This window comes from Struthio camelus, chromosome 3 (genome assembly GCF_040807025.1).
Source record: "Struthio camelus isolate bStrCam1 chromosome 3, bStrCam1.hap1, whole genome shotgun sequence".
In the NCBI taxonomy this organism is placed as follows: Eukaryota; Metazoa; Chordata; class Aves; order Struthioniformes; family Struthionidae; genus Struthio; species Struthio camelus.
Window position 1 is genome coordinate 76,619,154 of NC_090944.1, and position 21,364 is coordinate 76,640,517.

Consider the following 21,364-nt stretch of genomic DNA (forward strand, 5'->3'; position numbering starts at 1 on the left):
GGCAGTCACTGTATACACTTCTCCAAACAGCTGGTCTTCTGATGGAGAGCAGGCTACAGTCTTACTGTGAACAAATTTCTTGCTTCACAAGAATAGAACTCCAACAGCAATGAAAAGACTCTTCTGCTCCTAGGGAGGTGAGTAGGACACTCTCCCAGGGGGCTGGAACTGTGGCTTTAGCAAGGAAGAGGTTTCAATCAGATTTTTCTTTTTATACCCGCAGAGAAGGTAATCGATGAGTTGAGGACAGCACTCTCCATAAATACAATTCAGCACAGAGCCCAATTTAATCGTATATTAGGTATTTTCAAATACCTGCTCAGAAGGGCAGGCACTCAGAGGATTTCAGCCAATAAATGTGTAGTTTCTGGCTCCCAGATTTTTTTGAGAGGGGAACAGGCATGAAGCAGTTCCGAGTAGAGAAGTTCAGTGCGTGCCCAAAAGCAGAACTCAAGGAAATAGCATTCAACGAGGAGGCACCTTGTAAGTTTAGGTGCCCCTGGGGTTAAACAGGAGCTGACTACAGCATTCGTGGATTGAGATCTTTGTACTTAAGGAGCTTGACTCCATCTTGGTCTTGCCTCCTAACTATGTCCTTTATTGGTGCTAACTCCTATTCACTGTTGGTAACATGTCCTACAATGGGAAAGTCCACATAAAGGTATTTAACGTGCTCTGCAGTTGCTACCCTTAGCCAGAACCCAAAGCTTCATAGCAGGATTGTGCAGGCAGTTACATGAGACTGATATGCTCTCTTTTTTGCTGACGCAAATAAATCCTGAAGCGGCTCTTGCGACAGTATTCTGCAAGGATGGAATAAAGAGAGCTTGCCAGAGCATCTGTATTTCCCTTGTGCCTTACAGAAAAGACATATGGATCTTCATTGAAAAATTATAACCTCCTCGAACAATATAATGGTAATTATACTCCTGACTTAGAAAGTCTATAGGATATTGCATATGAAAATCCTCATTAGGTTCTGAATTTCTGCCTCATTAAATCTCTTATTTTCATTCCTTTTAAAAGCACAGAACTTTTACAGAAGAAATCTCAGCATTGCTCTTCCTAGTTCCACCCGCCCTGCTATGTACAGAGGCTGGAATGTGAAAAAATTCACTGGCTGCTAGGGACGAGAAGAGGATGGCGTGTGAAATAGGCAGCCGGTCACCGCCACCTGCAGCAGTACCAACTACGCTTGTGAGCTGGCCTCGGGGAACAAAGAGCCAAATTGCCACAGCACTCCTGAAATTGCCCTTAGATCTACCTACACCCACTGTACCAAGTAGTTTTGAGGAACTCCCACCCCACCAGCCCCAAAAGCCTATCAACGTGAACAGCGCAGCCAGTCGCGCTAGGACACAAACGGCTCCTGCTGGGAGCCACTTAGCTGTGCTACTGCAGCACGGAGCCCGAGCCTGCAAGTCTTAGGCAAGGTGTGTTAGCTCAGTGTAACAGTGCACGAACGCTGCCGCAGCTCTTCCTGGCCACGCACGGCTTGGAGCTGGCCAGCCTGGAGAGTGGGCTGAGCACTCGTATGAGTATCTGCACCCGCTCATGGTAGCTGTTGCATGTCAGGTCTGAAAATTGCTCATGCCTGTGAAAATTTTGTCTGATGCGGTTGCCTTCCTCCTCCACACCCTCTTTTAAAGCATGAAAAGGAGGCCACAGTCAGTGCCTAGGACTTGTATGAGAGTGTATTTTTTATCAAAGCACTGTTTAAACATTAGCTCATTAAAAAAATACAATTAAAATTATAAGTACCTGAAACCTCTTTAGGGTTGCTCCACTGTAACCCAAAAATATCACATGTAATTTCAGTGATACTTGCTCAATGGTTATATAAAAAAAAAAAAAATTACCCCAGGGCAGAAAAAGTGGATAGTAAATTGCAGCTGCAAATTAATTAAAATAAGCAAACAAGCCAGCGGTAACTCCCACAGTAAGGGGGCTGCTTACAAAGGGAACATTAATAGAACATTTACCATTGGGGGTTTGCCCGGTTCCGTTTTAATAAAATATCTGTGATTACCTGATTAGCTGATCATTGTGCAGAACATTTTGTTCTTAATACAGCCATGCAACTAAGGAGGAGAAGTGAGAGGCTGTTATCAGATAAGGCTTATTTATTTTAAATATATAATTGACTCCTCTTTTTTATGGATGCATGATCCTACAAGCTGCTCACCTCCAACTATATACACTGCTTCTCCTCTCTTCAGTTTGAGATGAGCCAGTTTTCTGGCAGGCACTTATCTTGGCAAGGTTACTGTAATGATCTGGAATAAAGGTAAGAACACTGCATATGAGAAACTAATCTTTAATGGTTATAAGTGGTCACAGTTCACCATGGCATTATGCTAGTCATATGCCACAGCGCTAAAATTACGACAACATACCAGCTGCGGTTCTGCCCCCACATAGTATCACTGCAGAAATAAACCGCTTCATTTTGATAATATCTGATAGGCCAAAATACGATCCATGTTTTTAGCTGCTGCTCACATTCGTAAGGTCCCTCCCTGTGCACTAAAGCAGCACTTCAGCACTTGTGAATAAATTGGTAATATATTGGGATACCAATAAACGTGGAAAATTCAAAGAACACATGAAAGCTAGACACCTGATGCATATAACTGTATATTTATTTCTTTTTAAAGAACACTCCTTAAATGTATTGTAAGTCAATATACAAACTTGGTTTCACAGAATTATAATCCACTAAATAGCACAAAATATAATCCAGATTGTTGGTTTCTTTCATCTGTATGTATGTGTGCGTGTGCAGGGGTGTCTGTGTGTGTAGGTGTGGGTGTGGGTGTGGGTGTGCGCGCGAGCGCACGTGCACGCGCACGTGCTGGCGGTGGTGGTGGTAACCCACCACACATGTTCAAATACAGGCCTGGGCTCCTTCTGACTGTCCTCTCGCAGAGTGAGCTTAATGGGGCTGGATGCCCTGTCCCGGAAGACTGCAACTCCTGCTCCTCGGGGTCGGCCACGGCTGCGGTGCTGCCTAGCCACAAGGGTCACACTCCTCACCCCACGGGGCAGGCTGCCTCCCCGAAAGCTGGCATGGGCATCACAGCCGGGAGTGACCAGCTGGTGGTGGTGAAGTGCAAGGAAACATCCTTCTTTCCCTCTAACCCCTTCCTCGTGCTCCCGGGCACCTCTGCCTGACCGCTAAGTGCTACAGCAGTGGCGGCTCCCGGGGTGCTGCACGGTGCTGCTCGTCCAGCCCTGGGGTGGCCGCACGGCTTCCCTGCCTGGTTTCTAAAGACATCGGTAAGGGTTGACCTGGGGCCTGCCTGCTTCCTCTGCAGTCAACGGCACACCTTAGCTCAGCTCCTGCGCCGCGGCACAAACCTCTCATGTCCACTTGAGTTACACAGAACGGTACCAGTTGATGCACTTGCACATATTTACACGGGGTGGAATGTTTTCCCATAGTTTTTAAAGGAGTATGTAGATCAACATGTTCACATAAGACCAAATACTTTTAATATATTTATAACTGTTTTATAAAGCTTTGAAAAAACTCACAATAGCACATTGTTTTACTTTAATGCTTTACGGTACTATCAGTTTAAAATCACAATCAGCACTTAAGTTATAGTCAATCCAGCAAACAAGAGACAAAAAAAATTACAAGAGTTAAGAACTGACTGATACATCCTTTATCTTTTTTTTTTTAACTAATGCATAAGTGCAGAATAAGATAAGATACTCTAGTTTAAATATCTTGTTTTACAATATACATTTTGTTCTAATTACGCAACAGTAAATCCCATGCTTCACATAGAAAAGCAATCCACAACATTAAGAAAAAAATTTACAATTTATGAAACAAAGTAAATAAATATTAGTATTACAGAATCAGAGCTGTACATAAAAGCTGTTCAGTTTTAATCATATAAAAATATGTTTTAGTGCAACCTCACATATATTGATGCTGTTTTGCTTTACATCATTTAGATCCAAGTGTCCAAAAAAGGAAAGAAATTACATTTATTACAAAGCAGATACACAAATTCTAAAATATGTACAAATTACTGCTAAAAAAATGCTTATAAGAATATAAGCAAAGTAAAGAAAAGGCACAAACATCTGTACAATTTAAAAGTACCAGACCCAATAAGAATTTCAAATTTAGTTTTGGTCAGGCTCATGATGACTTGTTGTTTTATCTAATTCTTTTGATATAACAAAAGTATATATAATAGCAAACTACTGTAACTTAGAACAGGCATGCTGTAAAGTTGAATACTTCTTCTATTTCTAGAAAAAAAAAAGTGGGGTAAATGTATGGGTAAAAGTCTCCATGCATCTCAGATCAATGTGGCTTGCTCTTCTCAGGTGACGGATCGTTTCTTTCCTGTGTGCTTGATGCGGATTCGTTCCTGCTGTGAAAGCCCAACTGTCTGACATCCACAAAGCTCTTGCTGTAAAAGGCGGAATGGGCTAGCGCAGTCTGTGATGTACCAAAACTGTCCTGGTCACCGCCGTGCAAGTCAGGATGGGTGGCTGAGGCACAGGTCTGGCCTGGCTCAGATCCACTAAAGTGTTTAATGCTAAAATGTGCACTTTCTAAGGGTTTCTGGTGAGGCTCAGAAGGCCTCTGTGGCTGCTCCGCCCCGTGCAGAACGGCTTCTTCTGTGGCGATTCGCAGAGAGGCTATGGCTTTTGTACAAGTCTGTATGTTCTCCTCCTGCTCCCTCTCTGTGGCTATTACACTGTCCTCTGAAGTGCTTTGTTTCAGCAATAGTAACGGAGAGGAGGAGACGCTGGATGGAACAGCAGGGTGCAAGCTGTGCGGAGAGGTACGTTTCTCATGGTGCTTAGAAATACTATATGTTTCTTTTGTCAGGGTTTCTGCAGTTCCTCTTTGCTTCTCCTCAAAGTGCTCCCTCTGCAGGGCCAAAGCGGACGGAGGATGTAAACCTGAAAGGGCCACGGGTACTGAATGGACCATTTGGATGCCTCCGATAGGCATCATGGGGATGGGTGCTCGGATTTGCTGCTGGGAGTGTAGTGGAAGATGACTGAAGACATAGTCGTTCACACCTTCAGGGAACAGGCTAGACCCGTGATGGTCCATAGCTCCTTTTTCTCCATACACGTTGAAGTAAGGCCCCTGAGACAACCCCCTTCTCTGTAACCAGAAAAACGAAAGAAATATCAGCACTGCTACTAGCAAAATTCTTGTAAAGGTTCCAGACCACCTATCTCCTTTCAAGTCACATCTGCAAAACAAACTTCTATTCACACAGCACCTTTCATCTAGACAGATCCCAAAGCATTTGGAAATCTCCACTAATTGCTTCTCCAAACAACATAGGAGGTTTTGTTTAGCTCATCCCTACAGGGCTCATGCCTCTGAGGTGAAATGCAGCAGCTATTTAAGAGTGTTCAGCAATACAATGCAGCAATTTAGGTCAGGAAGTGAAGAGTATTATATACAACTGAAACTGCAGAGAGAATTTTTGGTAGATAGAGTTTCAGTCCCCAGAAGAAATTTGGCCAGCACATCCATCTTACCCTCTATTTTGGCAAACTGTGCAAACTATGCTGGTATTGGCAATCTGCACTGGATATCAAGTCTTTATTGCTGAGAAATTCACATCTTAATGTTCCCTTTTTGCCACCACTGGTTGGCAATATGAAAAAAATCCGTACATATTTTCCACCTGTTGAAAGATACTACTCTGAAGTCCCAGAGGAGGCACTTCCTCCCCCTGTCTTCCACCACGAGCTTTACTCATCCACCTCCTTGACAAACGGAGACTAGTATTTCCATGCAAGTTCAAATGCCTCTGTGCAAAGATGGCTCTAATTTTTATAGTCATTAATTCAATGGAGCACCACTACAGAGCACCTCTCTGGCCTATCTGTAGTGTAAACAACAAATAATAACAAAAACACAGGCATTAACTCTGAGTGACAGTAATGATTCTGTTCTATGGACACTCACCCACTCATAAAGGGATTCAGAAAAGTGAGAGATTTTATAATGGCTAATATGAAACAATCTCATAATACTGACTTTATCAGTGTCTTCCCGTTAGTTCCTGCCTTGGAAGAACGAATAGCTGCATCTCCACTCTGTATTAAACATGCCTTGGGCTTTCAGGTTTCTCCTTTTTCCATTCTTAATTTTTTAAATTTGTTTTCCATCTGATGATTAAGAATCATTTATTGTTGATCAGAAAATTAGTGATGACAGAAGCTCAGAATGACATTTTCATAATGCTATGTGGGATTTGGCCACACAACTCTCAGGGACTCGCATAGGAAAGCAAATGAACAAAAACACTCATCTCTGCTCTGAAAATTGACTAAACACCTATCAATTGCACAAGAGCTACCCACAGCCTTGGTGTGGCAGCCTGAGGACTGTCCTGCTAAATGCCAATGCATTAAAGCGACAGCATTTCACTGCTGGGAAATCCTAGCTCTCAAGGCATTAACCAACCTCTTGATCCTGCACTGGGGAATTAGTTTAGGGGGCAATTAAAAGCTCAGCTTCTGTGCTACCTAGGGGCTGAACCTCACAGTGCTCAGACGCTTTGTCCTGTTCAATATAAATCAATGTTAAGACAGGAAGGGTGATCCATAATCATCAGACTCAAAGAGATGAGATGTTATAGAAGAGTTAATATTCAGAGAATGCCTATGTTGGGATTTTTCCTACACAGCGGGTAAGACACCTAAGTTTCATAAAAGAGAAACCATCATAAGAAAGCACGGCGACAGCACGTTATCTTGCTGAATGGGTAAAAACTTACGAAATAAACTGAAGTTGCCAAGCCACAAGGCAGGGTTCACCTACCCTGTCAGTCCTTGCTGTTGCTAACCTCACCTCTCTACACTTCCTTGCTTCTCTTTTTTTTTCATCTTTGGTCTGTCAACCTGTTTCTCAGTCCTACTGTCCTCTTGACTGTTTCCTAAGCCATGATGCATCTAATGTGCATCTGTGTGCTACTCTTACATCCAATGTCAACTTGGGCTCAGGAAAGGCAAAGGCAACCAAAAAAAGGAGGAAAACTTAGAAGAATGAACTTAGTCGCACACAAACCTCTATTTGAGAAAGATGCTGGCTTCATGTTGTACCCTGCCAGTTTCAAAAGCGGGTAGGGCAACGGTATGTCCTTGTAGGACAGAGGTGGCTAACATGGTAGAAACTGCTACACGCTTGAAGATCAGCAGTATCATCAAATATATCTCATAAGCCTAATTTCTGCATATATGGTGACAGTGTGTGTCACCACTGGATCCCTTCCAAGATTAGCTGAACACATACTGGATTATCTTTCTGTACCTCTGGCAGATAAGTTTTGAAAGGGCCAACATAGTTACAGACATTAATAATTGTTTAGACCTTTTACCCTGTTTTTTTTCCTCTACAAATATCTTACATTTTAATCCCTGTAAACAGACACACGTACATATACAGGGGAAGAGACTGAGTATTAGAGGGTATCTCCTCTTTTAAGACGCACCCTAAAAATCCAAAGTGTTTATTCTGTTCGACAGTATGAGTATTAGATTCCAACACTGACCGCAATGCAGTATCTTCTTGCTGTACAACCAGAATGGATTGCTATTAGTGCAATTTAGCAATATTTTCCTCCAATTCCAGATGGCATGCAATTTTCCAAACAACCATATTCTATAGGAGGTTTTCACTAAATTCTCTGACCTGTTCATAAAGGTGGACTTCCACACCATACCCCTGTACACAGCTATATCCAACTTCATTCAACTCCCAGATGTCTGAGAGACAAAACTGGATTTGCCATCTGTCTAGTACATTAGCAAAAAGACGCTACAGCGGATTAAGAGGAAGATCAAATTTCAAAGTCAAACACCCATCACAGAATATCCTCCCAGCAGCTCCAGGTCCCCTCAGATCACAGCTTGCGACAAGATGGCAAGCAAGAAACAATCTCTTTGATTGCCACATCTTATTGTACTTGGGGCTTTTTCAAGTTAAAAAAATTAACTCATTATAACCTCATTATAGATGTGCCTGCTAACAAAAATGTTGCATAATAAAGTGAACACAAATCTACGTGGACTTCAGTTTCAGGATCAACTGAATTTGTAGTCCTATTGGGAATGCACCATAACGGACCATAAATACCAGTGAATCTATTCACAGTTTACATGGACTTTAGAAGTCGCATGCTGGCCCTCTGTGCAGAAATGCATTTCATTCAAGATGATAAAACATTCAGTACTTGGGGAGGTATTTAATATCAGTATGTCAAAGGATCTTAGGTCCTGTTGAGTTTCAAGTGGATTTAGAGGTGCCTACTTCAGTCCTTCAGAATATTTCGAGACGTTTTGGACTTCAAAATGAATGAGAGGTACAACAAAAAAGAATCACAAGCAGGTTCTAGGTAAACTCCACATCGATAAAGTGAACTGCTAGTGAATTCCAGACCCTGGAGACCAGAGAGGAAGTCTGGAGAAAGGAAGACTTTCCCTTGGTTGAGGAGGATCGGGTTAGAGATCATTTGTGCAAACTTGACATCCACAGATCCAGGGGCCCTGATGGGATGCACCCACAAGTGCTGAGGCAGCTGGCAGATGTTATTGCTAGGCTGCTCTCCATCATCTTTGAAAGGTCATGGCGATCAGGAGAGGTGCCTGAGGACTGGAAGAAAGCCAATGTCACGCCAGTCTTCAAAAAGGGCAAGGAGGAGGACCCAGGGAACTACAGGCCTGTCAGCCTCCCTCCATCCCTGGAAAGGTGATGGAACAGCTCCTCCTGGATGTCCTCTCTGAACATGTGGAGGACAAGAAGGTGATCAGGAGTAGTCAGCATGCATTCACCAAGGGGAAATCATGCTTACCCAGTCTGAGAGCCTCCTATGACGAGATGATTGGCTGGGTAGATGGGCAGAGAGGAACCTCATGAAATTCAGCAAAGGCAAGGGCAGGGTCCTGCACCTGGGGAGGAATAACCCCATGCACCAGGGCAGGCTGGGGGCTGACCTGCTGGAAAGCAGCTCTGCAGAGAAGGACCTGGGAGTGCTGGTGGACGACCAGTTGACCACGAGCCAGCAACGTGCCCTTGTGGCCAAGAAGGCCAGTGGTCTCCTGGGGTGCATGAGGCAGAGTGTTGCCAGCAGGTGGAGGGAGGCGATCCTGCCCCTCTCCTCAGCCCTGGTGAGGCCACACCTGGAGTCCCGTGTCCAGTTGTGGGCTCCCCAGTACAAGAGAGACATGGCACTACTGGAGCCATGGGTCCAGTGAAGGGCTACAAAGATGATGAAGGGACTGGAGCGTCTCTCCTATGAAGAAAGGGCTGAGAGAGCTGGACCTGTCCAGCCTGGAGAACAGAAGACTGAGAGGGGATCTCATCAATGTATACAAGTATCTTGTTACTAACAGCCAAAGGAAAACACATATTTTTTTGTCTTCATATGACCTACAAAAATAGCTATTTTCCCCATGCTCTTTTCCACTTCCTAAAGAAACAATTTCAATTGCTTTCTATATGGTGCTTTCAATGCCAGAGCACTTCACAAGCTGTTTGCATAGGACTACTGAAGCGCATGAACGTTCGAGGTCAAGAAACACAAAGGGGAACCTGATCATTACTGGCTAAAGAGATTAGAGCAAATATATCAATTTCAGTGGAGGAAAAAAAAGATTGGCGTCTTCTTTTGGTAATTTCAGGCAGCAGAAGCACAAAAATACTCTTATTCCTCCTAGGACTGGGAACCCAATGAAGCTCTGAAACAGGAAGCAGAATTGTAAACTGGCATCTGCATCACTGATGCAGTTGCTAATTATGTTCTGATTTGCTGGATTCACTTTTCTGAAAGTGGAAATCAGTCTTTATTCCTTTTCCTCCTCTAACGGTTTTCATGTATAGTAAACTCAGGTGTTATTTGTCATCCTACACAATGAGTGTCATAGCTTGTGTTTCATCAAAGCGCAACTTCTGTTTGGCTAAAGCATGTTTTCTAGAAAAGCAGGAAGACATGTAAGATCTATCTTTCCCTCCTTGCAGTAGTTTGTTGTGATGGGCAACCATCCTTACATCTCATTCCGTCATTTAGATTTGCCTGAGTGCTCCTTCTGGAGATGCTTCTATGCTTCTATCTAAAAACTCTCAATGTGACACTGAGTTAGTGATGCCCTGCATAGCACAAATGATCTTTTACATTGGGTTTTTCACTGCATGAGGCTTAATCCTACCTCAAAAATAAGCTAAGTGCTATGAGCCCCTCCGGCAAGGTGAAGAGTACTTTCCAGAAGAAGGAACTAAGGCTGCTAAAAGAGTCCTTATAATGTGCTAAATGCCTTGCTGGAAGGCGTGCATGACACAAAAGACAAATGTTACAGCAAAAACTGTCAGATCGCCAGGGGTGACTCTTACATACCCTTTTGCCAGCAGCATCACTCATCCAAAACCGCTACTACAGGAGGCCAGTGGAAGCGTCTCACGAGGGATATTAGGGACTTGGGTTCTCTCTACAATGTCAGCTGTAGTGTGTCATAAAATTGATACAAAGATATTGTGACTGCTAAACTGGTGGGTATTTATCCTTTGTTTGTGCTTCCTTACTTTGTCAGTACAACTGATGGCTGGATTTGTATCCTCTTTGCTATGCCGTGATCATGTAATTTCCAGGAGCTCTCTGGTAACGTGCCCTCCCAAGCTTCCCTTCTTGGGCCCAGTTGCACAAACTCATCTACAGCTCCGGAAATGCTACTTTTACGAGCTCAGAGTTCAATTCTCCTTCTCTACAGAGAAGAACCACAATTATACGAAGAGCAAAAAAGACTGGGGATGGAAAAGAGGGGAGGACAGCCTTGTCAGGAGGAAGAAAGGAGGCAGGAGCCCTGTTAGAGTACTCTGACCGAGAAGAAGCCTGTCACAGCTTGCCCAGATTGAATCAACACATATGGGTTAACGAGGTAGGCAGTGAGAGAGCAGAAGCAGCATCGAATGTAGCTAAGGGAAGCATACAAAATAAATAAATAAATGCATTAATTGTGAGGCAATCCTTAACTCTAAAGACTAAATTTATCTGAGGAGAGAGTGCTTTGTGAATCCTAGAGCTTGTGAAAAGTGCCAAGTGGGCAATTTCTGAGAGCTTATTTACAGAAAGGGAACAGCACAGACAGTAGCTGTGCAAGTTTTGCATATTTCCATTTCCACTCAGACGGTTGTGTCCCTGCTGAAACAGCCAGTTGTGATGGTGTTTTTTATGGGGCAGACAGCTGTCTGCTCCCATCACATGATAACATCCCTTAAGCTCCAGTCGCAGATCTTGGTCTAGATGGGCACCCTGCTTTTCAGAGGGGTTATTTTTATTTTAGTGTTTTTATTCCATTAACCAATACTTCAGTGATGCACTCTGTATTGCAGTATCAGGGCCTTATGCCCTGCTCTGGGCTCGATCCCATCTGACAGTCTGGGAGGTAAAAGGTTTTACAGTGGAGTAACAAGCCCACATGCCGTGTTAGCTTCTTGGGCCATTTTAAACTAAAGACAGAGGCAGTTAATGTAGGCCAGCCTAATTTCATTGAAGTTAATGGAGCTACTCTGATTTTCACCAAGTGAAGATTTGACCCTTAGGCTTACTACATTATATCTAACTGAATCAAAGTCCTGACCTGGTCTGTATCTATTCTAAATTTCTTGTATTCTTTCTAAGAAGTCCTGCTGAGGTTCAAAGTTTATGCTTTCTTCTACAAAGCTACAAAGTTTTTTTTTTTTTTAATACTATGTGCAGATTAGATAAGAGGAATGGTTTTGACAACAGGAGTGAAAGTATTCTTTCATACTTACTGAATGCCCCAATGGAATAGATTCAGATTGTAAATATTGACCCATGGACAATGCTGGATTATGGTACAAGCCCCTCCTGGGAGATGCTGCTCTAACTGAGGCCATATATCTCCTCTCTCGCCTAGGAGACAAATCTCTTCTAACAGACGCATCTTTCCCTGGTGACATTGGTCTCCTCGGTGATAGGTGACGTCTTGGCGAGACATCCCGTCTTGGTGATAACTCTCTCCTCAGCACAGCCTCCTTACGTGGGGAAAGGTGTCGCATGGGTGAAATATCTCTTCGGGGTGACAGATGCCTTCTAGGTGACAAATCCCCTTTTGGCATTAAATACCTCTTTGGTGAATTATCTCTATATGGTGAAGAATCATAGCCGGGTGATGACTGTTGACTGGAAGGTGAGAGGTCTCTAGGAGATGAACTGGGGTCTAATGAAAGCATGTAATCCTCGTCCATACTGCTAGGTATGTCTAACCTGTCTTTATCGGGCTCTGAATCAGTACTTTTACTCTGGAAAAACCTCTGATATTCTGTCATCTGTGAGTCTTCGCATGAGTCGCTTGGTGTTATAAGCTGAGTAACCTGAATACTAGGTAAGGTGACCAAGTAACTGATCAGGGAGGAGTGTCCCATGGGGAGGGAGCCATCAGGGGAAGCCCCCTGTGATGCCCCAGCCGAGTTCACCGACAGCGAGGAGAACCGAGGGGGCTGCGGGCTGGTGCTTCTTGATCTTGTTTTTGGTGTTGAGTCTCCCTGAGTATCATCAAAATCATCCTCATCTTCATCATCGTCGTCATTATCATCACCATCCTCGCCATCTGACTCCTCTGCATCAGAAAACTGATGCTCTGCTGATATGCCTGCCAAGTTGTTACTCTTCTCTGCCTCCTGGTGCATGTCTTCCATGTTTTCTGAAATAACCATGGCCAGTCAAAATGGTGAGTACACATAACACTTTTTAGGCCTGCTGCCACACCCATTCCCTACCCAGAACACCTGTTGCTATCACTGGATGCTCTTCATGGAGAATGGCTGCATAAAGCCATTCTTAACAGTCTCAAACTGTTATTTTTCATAACAATATTCTCAAACTCTATACTCAAATTCATTCCTGTGGAAAAGGAAGTGTACAATGCAAATTCACCCCTTCCCACTGTGCCCTTTCAACTTGTCTGAATGATGTCAGCTCTCACATTTAAATAGAAAAGATTTGGAACTTTGTATGAGACAAATGACAAATAACAGGTCATATTTTTATTTCTAGCTCCTCCTCATGTATCATAATAAAAAATCATTTATCGTAATAAAAAATATAACTCAGACAAATGGATCTGATCTATTTTTTATACTTCCTGTTTGTTAAAAAAATGCTTCTTAATTAAAAAATGACCTAAATAATCCTAATATGTTATCCCCTGCCAGACACTGCGCTAAAGTGCAATGAGTCATTTGCATACTCCAGAGGCCATTCCAACTAAATTAAATCTTTCTGACATACCTGCTTCTTCAGTTTCAGCATCATCTACAGATGTCATTGATACTCCAAGCTCCAGGCATTTTTTCATGTGTGCTTTAGACTTCATATGTTTTGTCAGATTTCCTATGGATCAGAGATGAATCTCATTAACTGACAACAGCAAAGAGCGCTCTCCGAGTTTTTTGTGTATCTTAACTCTCTTATCCTGCAGACGGGGTTTTTAGTTCCAAAAAAAAGACAGGACTGACTCATCCCGCCCATTACCCTCAGAGCCTGTTTTAATGAGAGTGGGATTTCGTATCTTCAAAAAAATGCCCAAATAAACTTAAACTCAGGGCCTGAGAGGTGTATAGGCATCTCTCCAATTTTACAGAAGACATTTAGGTGCCCCAGCAAGCTCAAAAACTTGTGGTTGAACGTCACCTATCTCTGGGCTCAATGTTTGTCTGTAGTATGTACAAACAGCCTGGGCATCGAAGTAACTCCAATGCACACCAATCATTCAGGGCTCACAGCCCTAGTTTCACAGTACTACTCTCAAGCTAAGTAGTTTCCCATCTACTTCACATGTAGGCTCTAAACCTTTGGTGCATTCAAAGCATTTTGAAGCAAATGTACCCCATAAAGAAGACAGGGGAGATTTCTCTATTTGATTTTATTGTCTAGCTGTAATCTCTGAACTGAGAGTAGCTGTATTTACAGCATTCACCTGGGATGTGGGAAACCCATGTTCAGCTCCCTGCTTTGGAGTACGGAGCTGAGCCAGACACAGCAGGGATTTGAAATCAGATCTCCATCCCCGAGGGAGCCATTTAACACTAGACTATTGACTTTCTGGAGTGTCTCTCATGGTCTGTTTTTTCACAGATAAGAAAACTGGGTTGAGACTAGCCCCGAGAGACATTTCATGGCAAAGAATCTTGAGTACAAAGAGCACAAGCCAGAGAAACAAGAGTATCACTCTAATCCATTAGCCACTTAGGTCACATCTGCAGCATCCAACGAGAAAAGCATGGTGCAGGCAAACCCAGCCTACTACCATGAGGTAGCACTTCTTAGCTCAAGCAAAGTGCTGTGTGAATGTACCTATTGGGACCCAGATCAGTGTCTCCAGATGGTACGTGTGTCATGTGCAATCTGGGTGCAGGAACACTGTATCACTCCGTTCAGCAGTGAAGTTGTGCTGAGAAGCTCTCAGGGCTCCTTTCCTCCTAGCTAGTTCAAAGGACTCCCTTCTCAGTCTCAGAAGGGTTCTCTATTAGGAGTACCTGTGTCTTTTTCTGTGCATGTCTCTGGATGGCTAAATGCCCAGGGTGAATAATGAAACCTAAGTACCTTTGAAGATCTGGCCCCTGCTGTCCTCAGCAAAATAGCAACATTAATGAGCCTGACAACTGCCCATGAACAGTAACACATCAGTTAAACTCTTCTTGGTACTTTGAAGGCTAACTCAGTTCCTTCCTACTTATCCCTCTCTTGTGCAATAGCCTACCACCTCCTTCCTGTGTCTTCTCTGCCAGAACTGCCAGCCTCAGCTAGCGATTTCACATTTATTTCCATGCCATCTCTTCTCCCTGGAACGTCCTCTCTGAACACAGCTGCAAAACTACAGGTTTCCTTCAAGTCTCTCCTCAAGACCCATTTTTCCTGCAACGTCAAATGTAAACAATGATCTGAGAACTGCTCATCAGGTGGCCCTTTGGGATTACAACAAGCAACTCCTTGTCTTTGTTTCCACACCCCCATGAAGGTTCTCATCTTAAATTAGGTTGATGGGTCTACTACCATCTATCAGCTATTCCCATCTTTGGCAGAGGAAGAAGTATTGGAGTCATGGAAACTATTATAACCCTCAGTCCTGAAAACAGCCACAAAACTGCACTGAGATCTCAGGATAACTTTTCTCTAGCTTCCCCTTTCCCCCTTCAAGTAAATTCATGGCACTGGGACCAGAATCCATTTCTCTTGTCTGTCAAAGGCAAGCTAAGAAACTGAGAGGATAAGGCTCAGTGGGTTATACTACAAAAAAGTGCTACCAAAGAAAAAGACTTCTATTTCTTTTAAGGAGATAGTTGCAAGGTAAATCCTAATTCCAAAGAATACCATTATCTGTGGCCTCAGGGTGACAAATGGAAGCTTTTTTCAGTGCTGATAAATACATGTGAACACAAGCTATCAGATCTCTATTCATAATTAATGCCACAGTGGATGGAGTGGCCCGTCTGGGAGACATACATTATTTATAAACTTGAAACTGACCCACTGTAAAGAGCATGAAGGCATGTTTTCCTCTGCAGCTGATGCTCTGCTTCTACATTATGTCATAACAAGTATACTCTCCCTGTAGCATTTGAGTATCGTTGCAATTAAAGTTTGCACCATGTAGCAATTTTGGCAGAAAACACTACTCATAAGGGCGGTTCTCATGATACTCCATTTTCTCTGCAGACAGATGGGCCAGCCAAGAGCCTATAGCTCTTAATGAAGCTTTCCAAGGAGACTCAGAGTCTCACATAATCTCTGGATCCATTAAATTTAAGAGAAAAATCTCTCTCATGGAGTCCTGTATCCATAAACACAATGATTTTGTTTTGAGGAAAACTTTTTTCTCCATGATTAAGAAGAATGATTGGGTCCTAGATGGCAAAATAGCTCTAGATTTGTTTGGGAAGTGTCAAGAGTTCACCAAAAAGGGTCAAGTACCTTTAGTTTTGAAGGCAAAATTGCACAACTTGCATACATAAGGCCGGACATCGGTATGAGTGCGGATATGTTTTTTGAGCATGCTTGGCTTTTTGCAACGAATTCCACATTCCTCACAAATGTACTTTCCTCGGCCACGGCCTCTGACATAGACATAATCCTCATTTGATTTATACCTGTTGGAAGAGAGCAAGCATTTAAATCATGTGGCCAGTAAGTCATATATATACATAAATAAGATCTCTATACATCTACTCATGTTCCCGAGCCTGTAGATATCTCATCACAAAACTTCCACAGAAGTCTATGGAAGCCGCTGAATTTTCAGGCTGGAATTCACAAAGTATTTGCCTTTCAGGGAATGCAGTAGTTTAAATGTGTTTGTGTATCTTAGTTGTTTTTTAACAACATTAGACCAAAGGGCTGCAATATGGCAATATTATAAACACACTGTCAAGAAACAGATTAGCTACTGTTCATACAGACAAGCACAGCTCCAAATACAACTCTGCAGGTTGGATTAATTTCATCTAACTGTAGTCTTGTACAATGCAGACATCTACTATCATTGAAAACAGAGGCTATTTTGTGACATGATTCATTTGACCTATTTTAGCGTATTTATCCCTTGGAGTCAGATAAATCTTATCCTGGAAATGCCCGTTTCTCCCCATCAAGCATAAAGGGAATGTAGATGACTAGCAAGGACGTACGCATTGACACTACAGATGCTTCAAGTTCCCAAAGATGCATCTGTCCCCAAGGGGCCTGTGTTGAGTTCACTCAGGTACACACTGTTCTAGAAATTAAATGGGAAACTTTCAGCCTGCATACTTAGCAGAACATTGTTAAAGGATTTTTTTTGTCACAGGCATAAGCGTTCCATGCTATTCTTGCTGATTACATTTTCTGTAGTTAGATAATCAATAAGACATGCAAATCTATGTAAAATGGGACATTTCCCTAATTATCACAATAAAGTGCTGATACTAAAACCTAAAAGACAGTAAGGGTCCACGAGATCTGCTCTGACTCTGCTGAGGCTTGAAGAGTATGGGGCATCCCAGAAAGGGATGGATTTCAGCCTGACCCACAGGAAGTTAAACTGAGAAAGTGCGAGCATTGGGAAATAATACTTTGTTTGCCCTCTTTCCTCCACTGCCCTCTCCCACAGGAGCACATATTACTTTTAGTGATCATGAGCATGCACAGCCCACAAAATATCATTGATACTGACAGTCAGCACTTTATATAAATACGGGGCTGTGTGAAAGATTCTGTTAATACAGTGATAACGCTACAAGAAGTGAGTGGCAATTTTCGGGTTACCAAGACGAAACATTTTTCAAATCTACTTTTTTTAGATGAACGCTGCTTCCCTATGTTTAGCAATATCACTGGTAATGTAAACAATGAAGCTGATATTCTGCAAATACCTAAAATACTGTCTCCTCACGTCCATCTCATTATCCACTAAAAATGTCAGCTTCTCCTTTCAAATGTGGATGCCAACATTCATAGGTTTTTTATCTCTTTTCCAACAATGCTGGCCCTTTCCCCTTTCCTTCATTGTTCCTGGCACTGTGGGCAAAACTGGTCTAGTCTGGTGTCATTTAGGATTCAGTCCTCACTCTAGCAGTTTAGCTTACATAACATTTCAGGAATTCTACTTTTTCTGTCCGCCTCAGTCCCAGGTTCTCCTTCAGTGCTGATCTTCACATGCCAATGACTCCTAGCCATCTCTCTATCCACTGCTTCATCAACCACCTCCAGGCTTTCTCCCACAGAGAAAAAAATGTCCGTTATCGTTTGAAAGACTGCTGTCTTATCTTCTGTTCATCTCTCTTTACAGTCTGATTTTGCTGGAATGGAGTCTATCAAATCACCCCTGATCGATACTGGTGTGATAAATGCTGTGTCACAACATCTACTTTTCTGCTGTTTAATCTCTCATGTTCTTCTGACAGACCTCCTAATTCCATCTCTGCTTCTCTCACCTGTTGGAGCTTATCAGGCACAAGGACAATCAGACTAGAACTGTCATCTTTGTCATTCATATATACAGTTTTTTGGCACAACTGGCCTTGACTCTCTAAGTATACTACACCATAATAATTGTAAGAGAAATGAGGCATATAAATCTGACATTTAAGGAAGGCCTAGTCCAAACACTGAAGCATTAGAAGACTGACCCAATGGTGAAGATCTTTCCTAGCCCTCAGGAATATTAGATCTTACTATTAACGTATGCCTCTCTCAGAGCTTTCCCACTACCCATCTTTCATATAATGACTATGGTCACTGCCACTCTGAGCTCAATTTGAACCAGGGTCTAGTGTTCAAAAGGCATTAACAAGCCCCAGAGTCATGCAACTTCTATCCAAAATGTTATTTTATTGGGATTTTCAATTAGAGTCTATTACTGATAGCTATAACAGGAGTAAGCTGTGAACTCTTGCTGTAAGCTGATAATGTCATTAAGAAAGATGTCCAGTGAGCTGGAATGTTTGCCCTATCCCTCTCTTCTTTTCACTTCACGCTGCAAGTAACTAACTGTACCGCCATGAGTACTTTACTTTAAATTGCTGCTTTTCTTTGAGGAATACGGCTTCATATCCCACTAGGGCTCCGTAGTTGCAGGTGATAGAAAGCAGATTTTGTGATTCAAATCATTTCATTTGAATCAAGCCACTGGCCAAAGGTAATAATGTGGTGGTTAGCTTCCTCCTTCAAACCCTCCTCTGCTGTGATGCTTACAAATTGCTCTGGACTGGCTTCGGTGCAGCAAGTGATTTGACGATGTGCTGTGACATCTCCCTTTCTGCTGACCTCCATTCACCCTGTTACTTCATCTTCTCACTGACTGCCAACCCTATCTCTCTGCTTTTTGACCACTTGGCGTACGCGGACTCTACTCCCTCACTACAGAGGAGCTCTACACAACTACCATGACACTTGTCTGCGTGGCAGACAGACTTTCCCACCAGCTGACAACTCACTAAGAGACCTATAGAGGATCACAAACCTTTCACAGCTGTTAATTCTGAATTGCCTTCTCTGCACTTATAAAACAAAAGTAATCAAGAGCTCTAAACAAACCTACTCCTCAAGACAAACAACAAATAAACAAAAACGTCCTGCTGAAACAAGATTACTGCCATGCATGGCTGTTTGTCTAGGGAAGAAAATATGGAACACACACATGACAGACATTGCTTACGCAGTTCAATGCACTACTTGAGTGTGTTCAGATGATACGAAAATGAGATTGACAAGAACAGAACAGAACAGAGAAGTTCTGCATACAGCAAAGGGTAAGGAAGCATGACAAACATATTAAAAAGTAGCTTCTAGAAATCATAAACCAAAACCCGAACAGAAGGACAAACTCATCAGTCAAGAAAGATAGCAATGAAAAACTTGGCCATAATATGAAAAGAATATTAGATCCATTTAAAAAACAGACAAACTCATGAAGAGAATGAATCTACCCTTCCATAAACAATACTTATTGTTTAATAGGTTTTTTTATAGTACAACTATTTTATAAGTTGTACTATAAAGTGATGATCTTCTGACATTGTTCCGAAACACATCTATAAAGAAAGAGTGGACGCATTAACGCTACATGATCCCATTCGCTGTACCTTTGCAGGTTAGATGCTCCTATTCGGGAATCTTTTATTCAGAGACTCAGTCATAAGCTAAGAAAAGAAACAAGCCCCACTCCATCGCATAGATTATTCACTCCCCGCCCCTCACTTCAGCAATTAATGTGCACATCAAGTTTTCTTACTTTTTGTTCTACACTAAGAATATCCAAATATAGACAAACATTACTAGGAGACAGATGAGTTACAGCCCTGTACACAAACAATTTCACAGACCTTATTCGTGTACAGAAAAACTGAAGAGGGTGTAAGTAACATTCAAAGTATCTTAAGGAAGGTGTTAGATGGTAGAGGCATTTTGCAGAGTGATCTGCTGCGGCTGACACTGATCTGAATCCACCTTTGAGTTGCTTTTCTTAATACACTTTTACTCCTCTGACCTCTCATCACGCAGCTTACATTAGTGCAGGCTGTCTTCATCGGGGTGGTCCAAATTCAGAAATGATATATAATGGGAGGCAGGCAAATTTTATACTTCAAAGTGACCGTGAGTTTAAGCAGCAGCACTTTATATTTCTTGCAAATTTAGGCTCACCCCTGAATTTGGGTCACTCTTTTGTAGCCAGCTTACTGGCTTGGCTACGAGGACAATGCACAACTACAGAGAATAGCCAGGATTAGGGTGCGTGGGCTGGCAGACCTGCACCAATCTCATAAATAACATTTTAAGTCTTTCAAGTAAGATGTAGGCCACGTCCTTTTATTGTTGCAGACTACAGAGAAATGTCACCGTTAGTTTCATGGAGACTATTCAAGGGGAGCCAAAACACACAATGTTAATGAAGGATAATTAAGATTTTAAAGGGTAAAATTGATGGCAGAAGCAAAGGGTTGTATGAATTTACCATATCTCCATCCTAACCTACTTAGCTGTCCCAAGAAAACACGGCTGTGAGAGCATTTGTGTTTGGTAAGACTGAAAAATCTCATTCAGCCACCTGAGTACTCACTACCAACAACTAGCAATATTAATCATATCACTTCAGAATTCTGTAAAAGAAATAAAGCAGTATCTTACACTTTAGAGTATAAAGTATAAGGCAATCAAGAGGCAATCAACTCTACATTTCCTTTGCTCTTCTTAACAAGTTTCATAAGCTTCAAAATAATGCTATTGGACTTTCAGGTCTCCTTTTTCCTTCTTTTTGCTATTTTTTTTATCACATGACTGATAGACGGCTATAGTAAAATTAAACATTATTTTATCAATCAACCTTACATGGCAAACCAATGGATTAGGCTTACATACCACAGATTTCATTGCCATCTTACATTTTGTATCTGAAACTCAAGTTCAGTAAATAATAAAATATTGTAAGACTAAGAGCAAACTTGCCTAGCCAACCCATCCAAGTTAGTGGAGATATACAGAGCCTAGAAATGGAAAGATGTCCTCATGGAAAGCATTAAATACACAGATATTATACAGAAAAGATCAAAATGTTAGCCATCTATCTTTTCTTTATGACCTAAATAAAGAAAGCAGCAATTTAGAGTGAAGGCTCTCACATAGAGAGAAAACAGAATTGTCCTACCAGCAAAGTAGAGCCACAAGTAAGTACTCAGGTACCCAGTAGATTGTGGTAAGACTGACATATACACAGAGAGGAAAGCTACAATACATAGCAGGAATACAGGACACTGTTCACATTCTAATGCATTCACAGTCATTTTCAAATCTCTCTAAAATGACAGGCTGAGCTTGAA

The 21,364-nt window shown here is 42.2% G+C and overlaps 1 protein-coding gene across 6 annotated transcripts in view; it reads right to left on the bottom strand.

Annotated features, from left to right (window-relative positions):
- Positions 1–2,624: 2,624 nt before the first annotated feature.
- The window catches only part of HIVEP2 (HIVEP zinc finger 2), a 149,190-nt gene continuing 130,450 nt past the window's right edge, over positions 2,625–21,364 (bottom strand). For all 6 annotated transcript variants that reach the window (XM_068938526.1, XM_068938527.1, XM_068938520.1 and 3 more), the window contains 4 exons: positions 15,987–16,162; positions 13,305–13,406; positions 11,807–12,717; positions 2,625–5,146 (listed from right to left, as the gene is read on the bottom strand). In XM_068938526.1, coding sequence (XP_068794627.1) covers positions 4,328–5,146; positions 11,807–12,717; positions 13,305–13,406; positions 15,987–16,162 — 2,008 coding nt within the window. In that variant the 3' untranslated portion in view covers positions 2,625–4,327. The remainder of the gene's footprint in view (positions 5,147–11,806; positions 12,718–13,304; positions 13,407–15,986; positions 16,163–21,364) is intronic.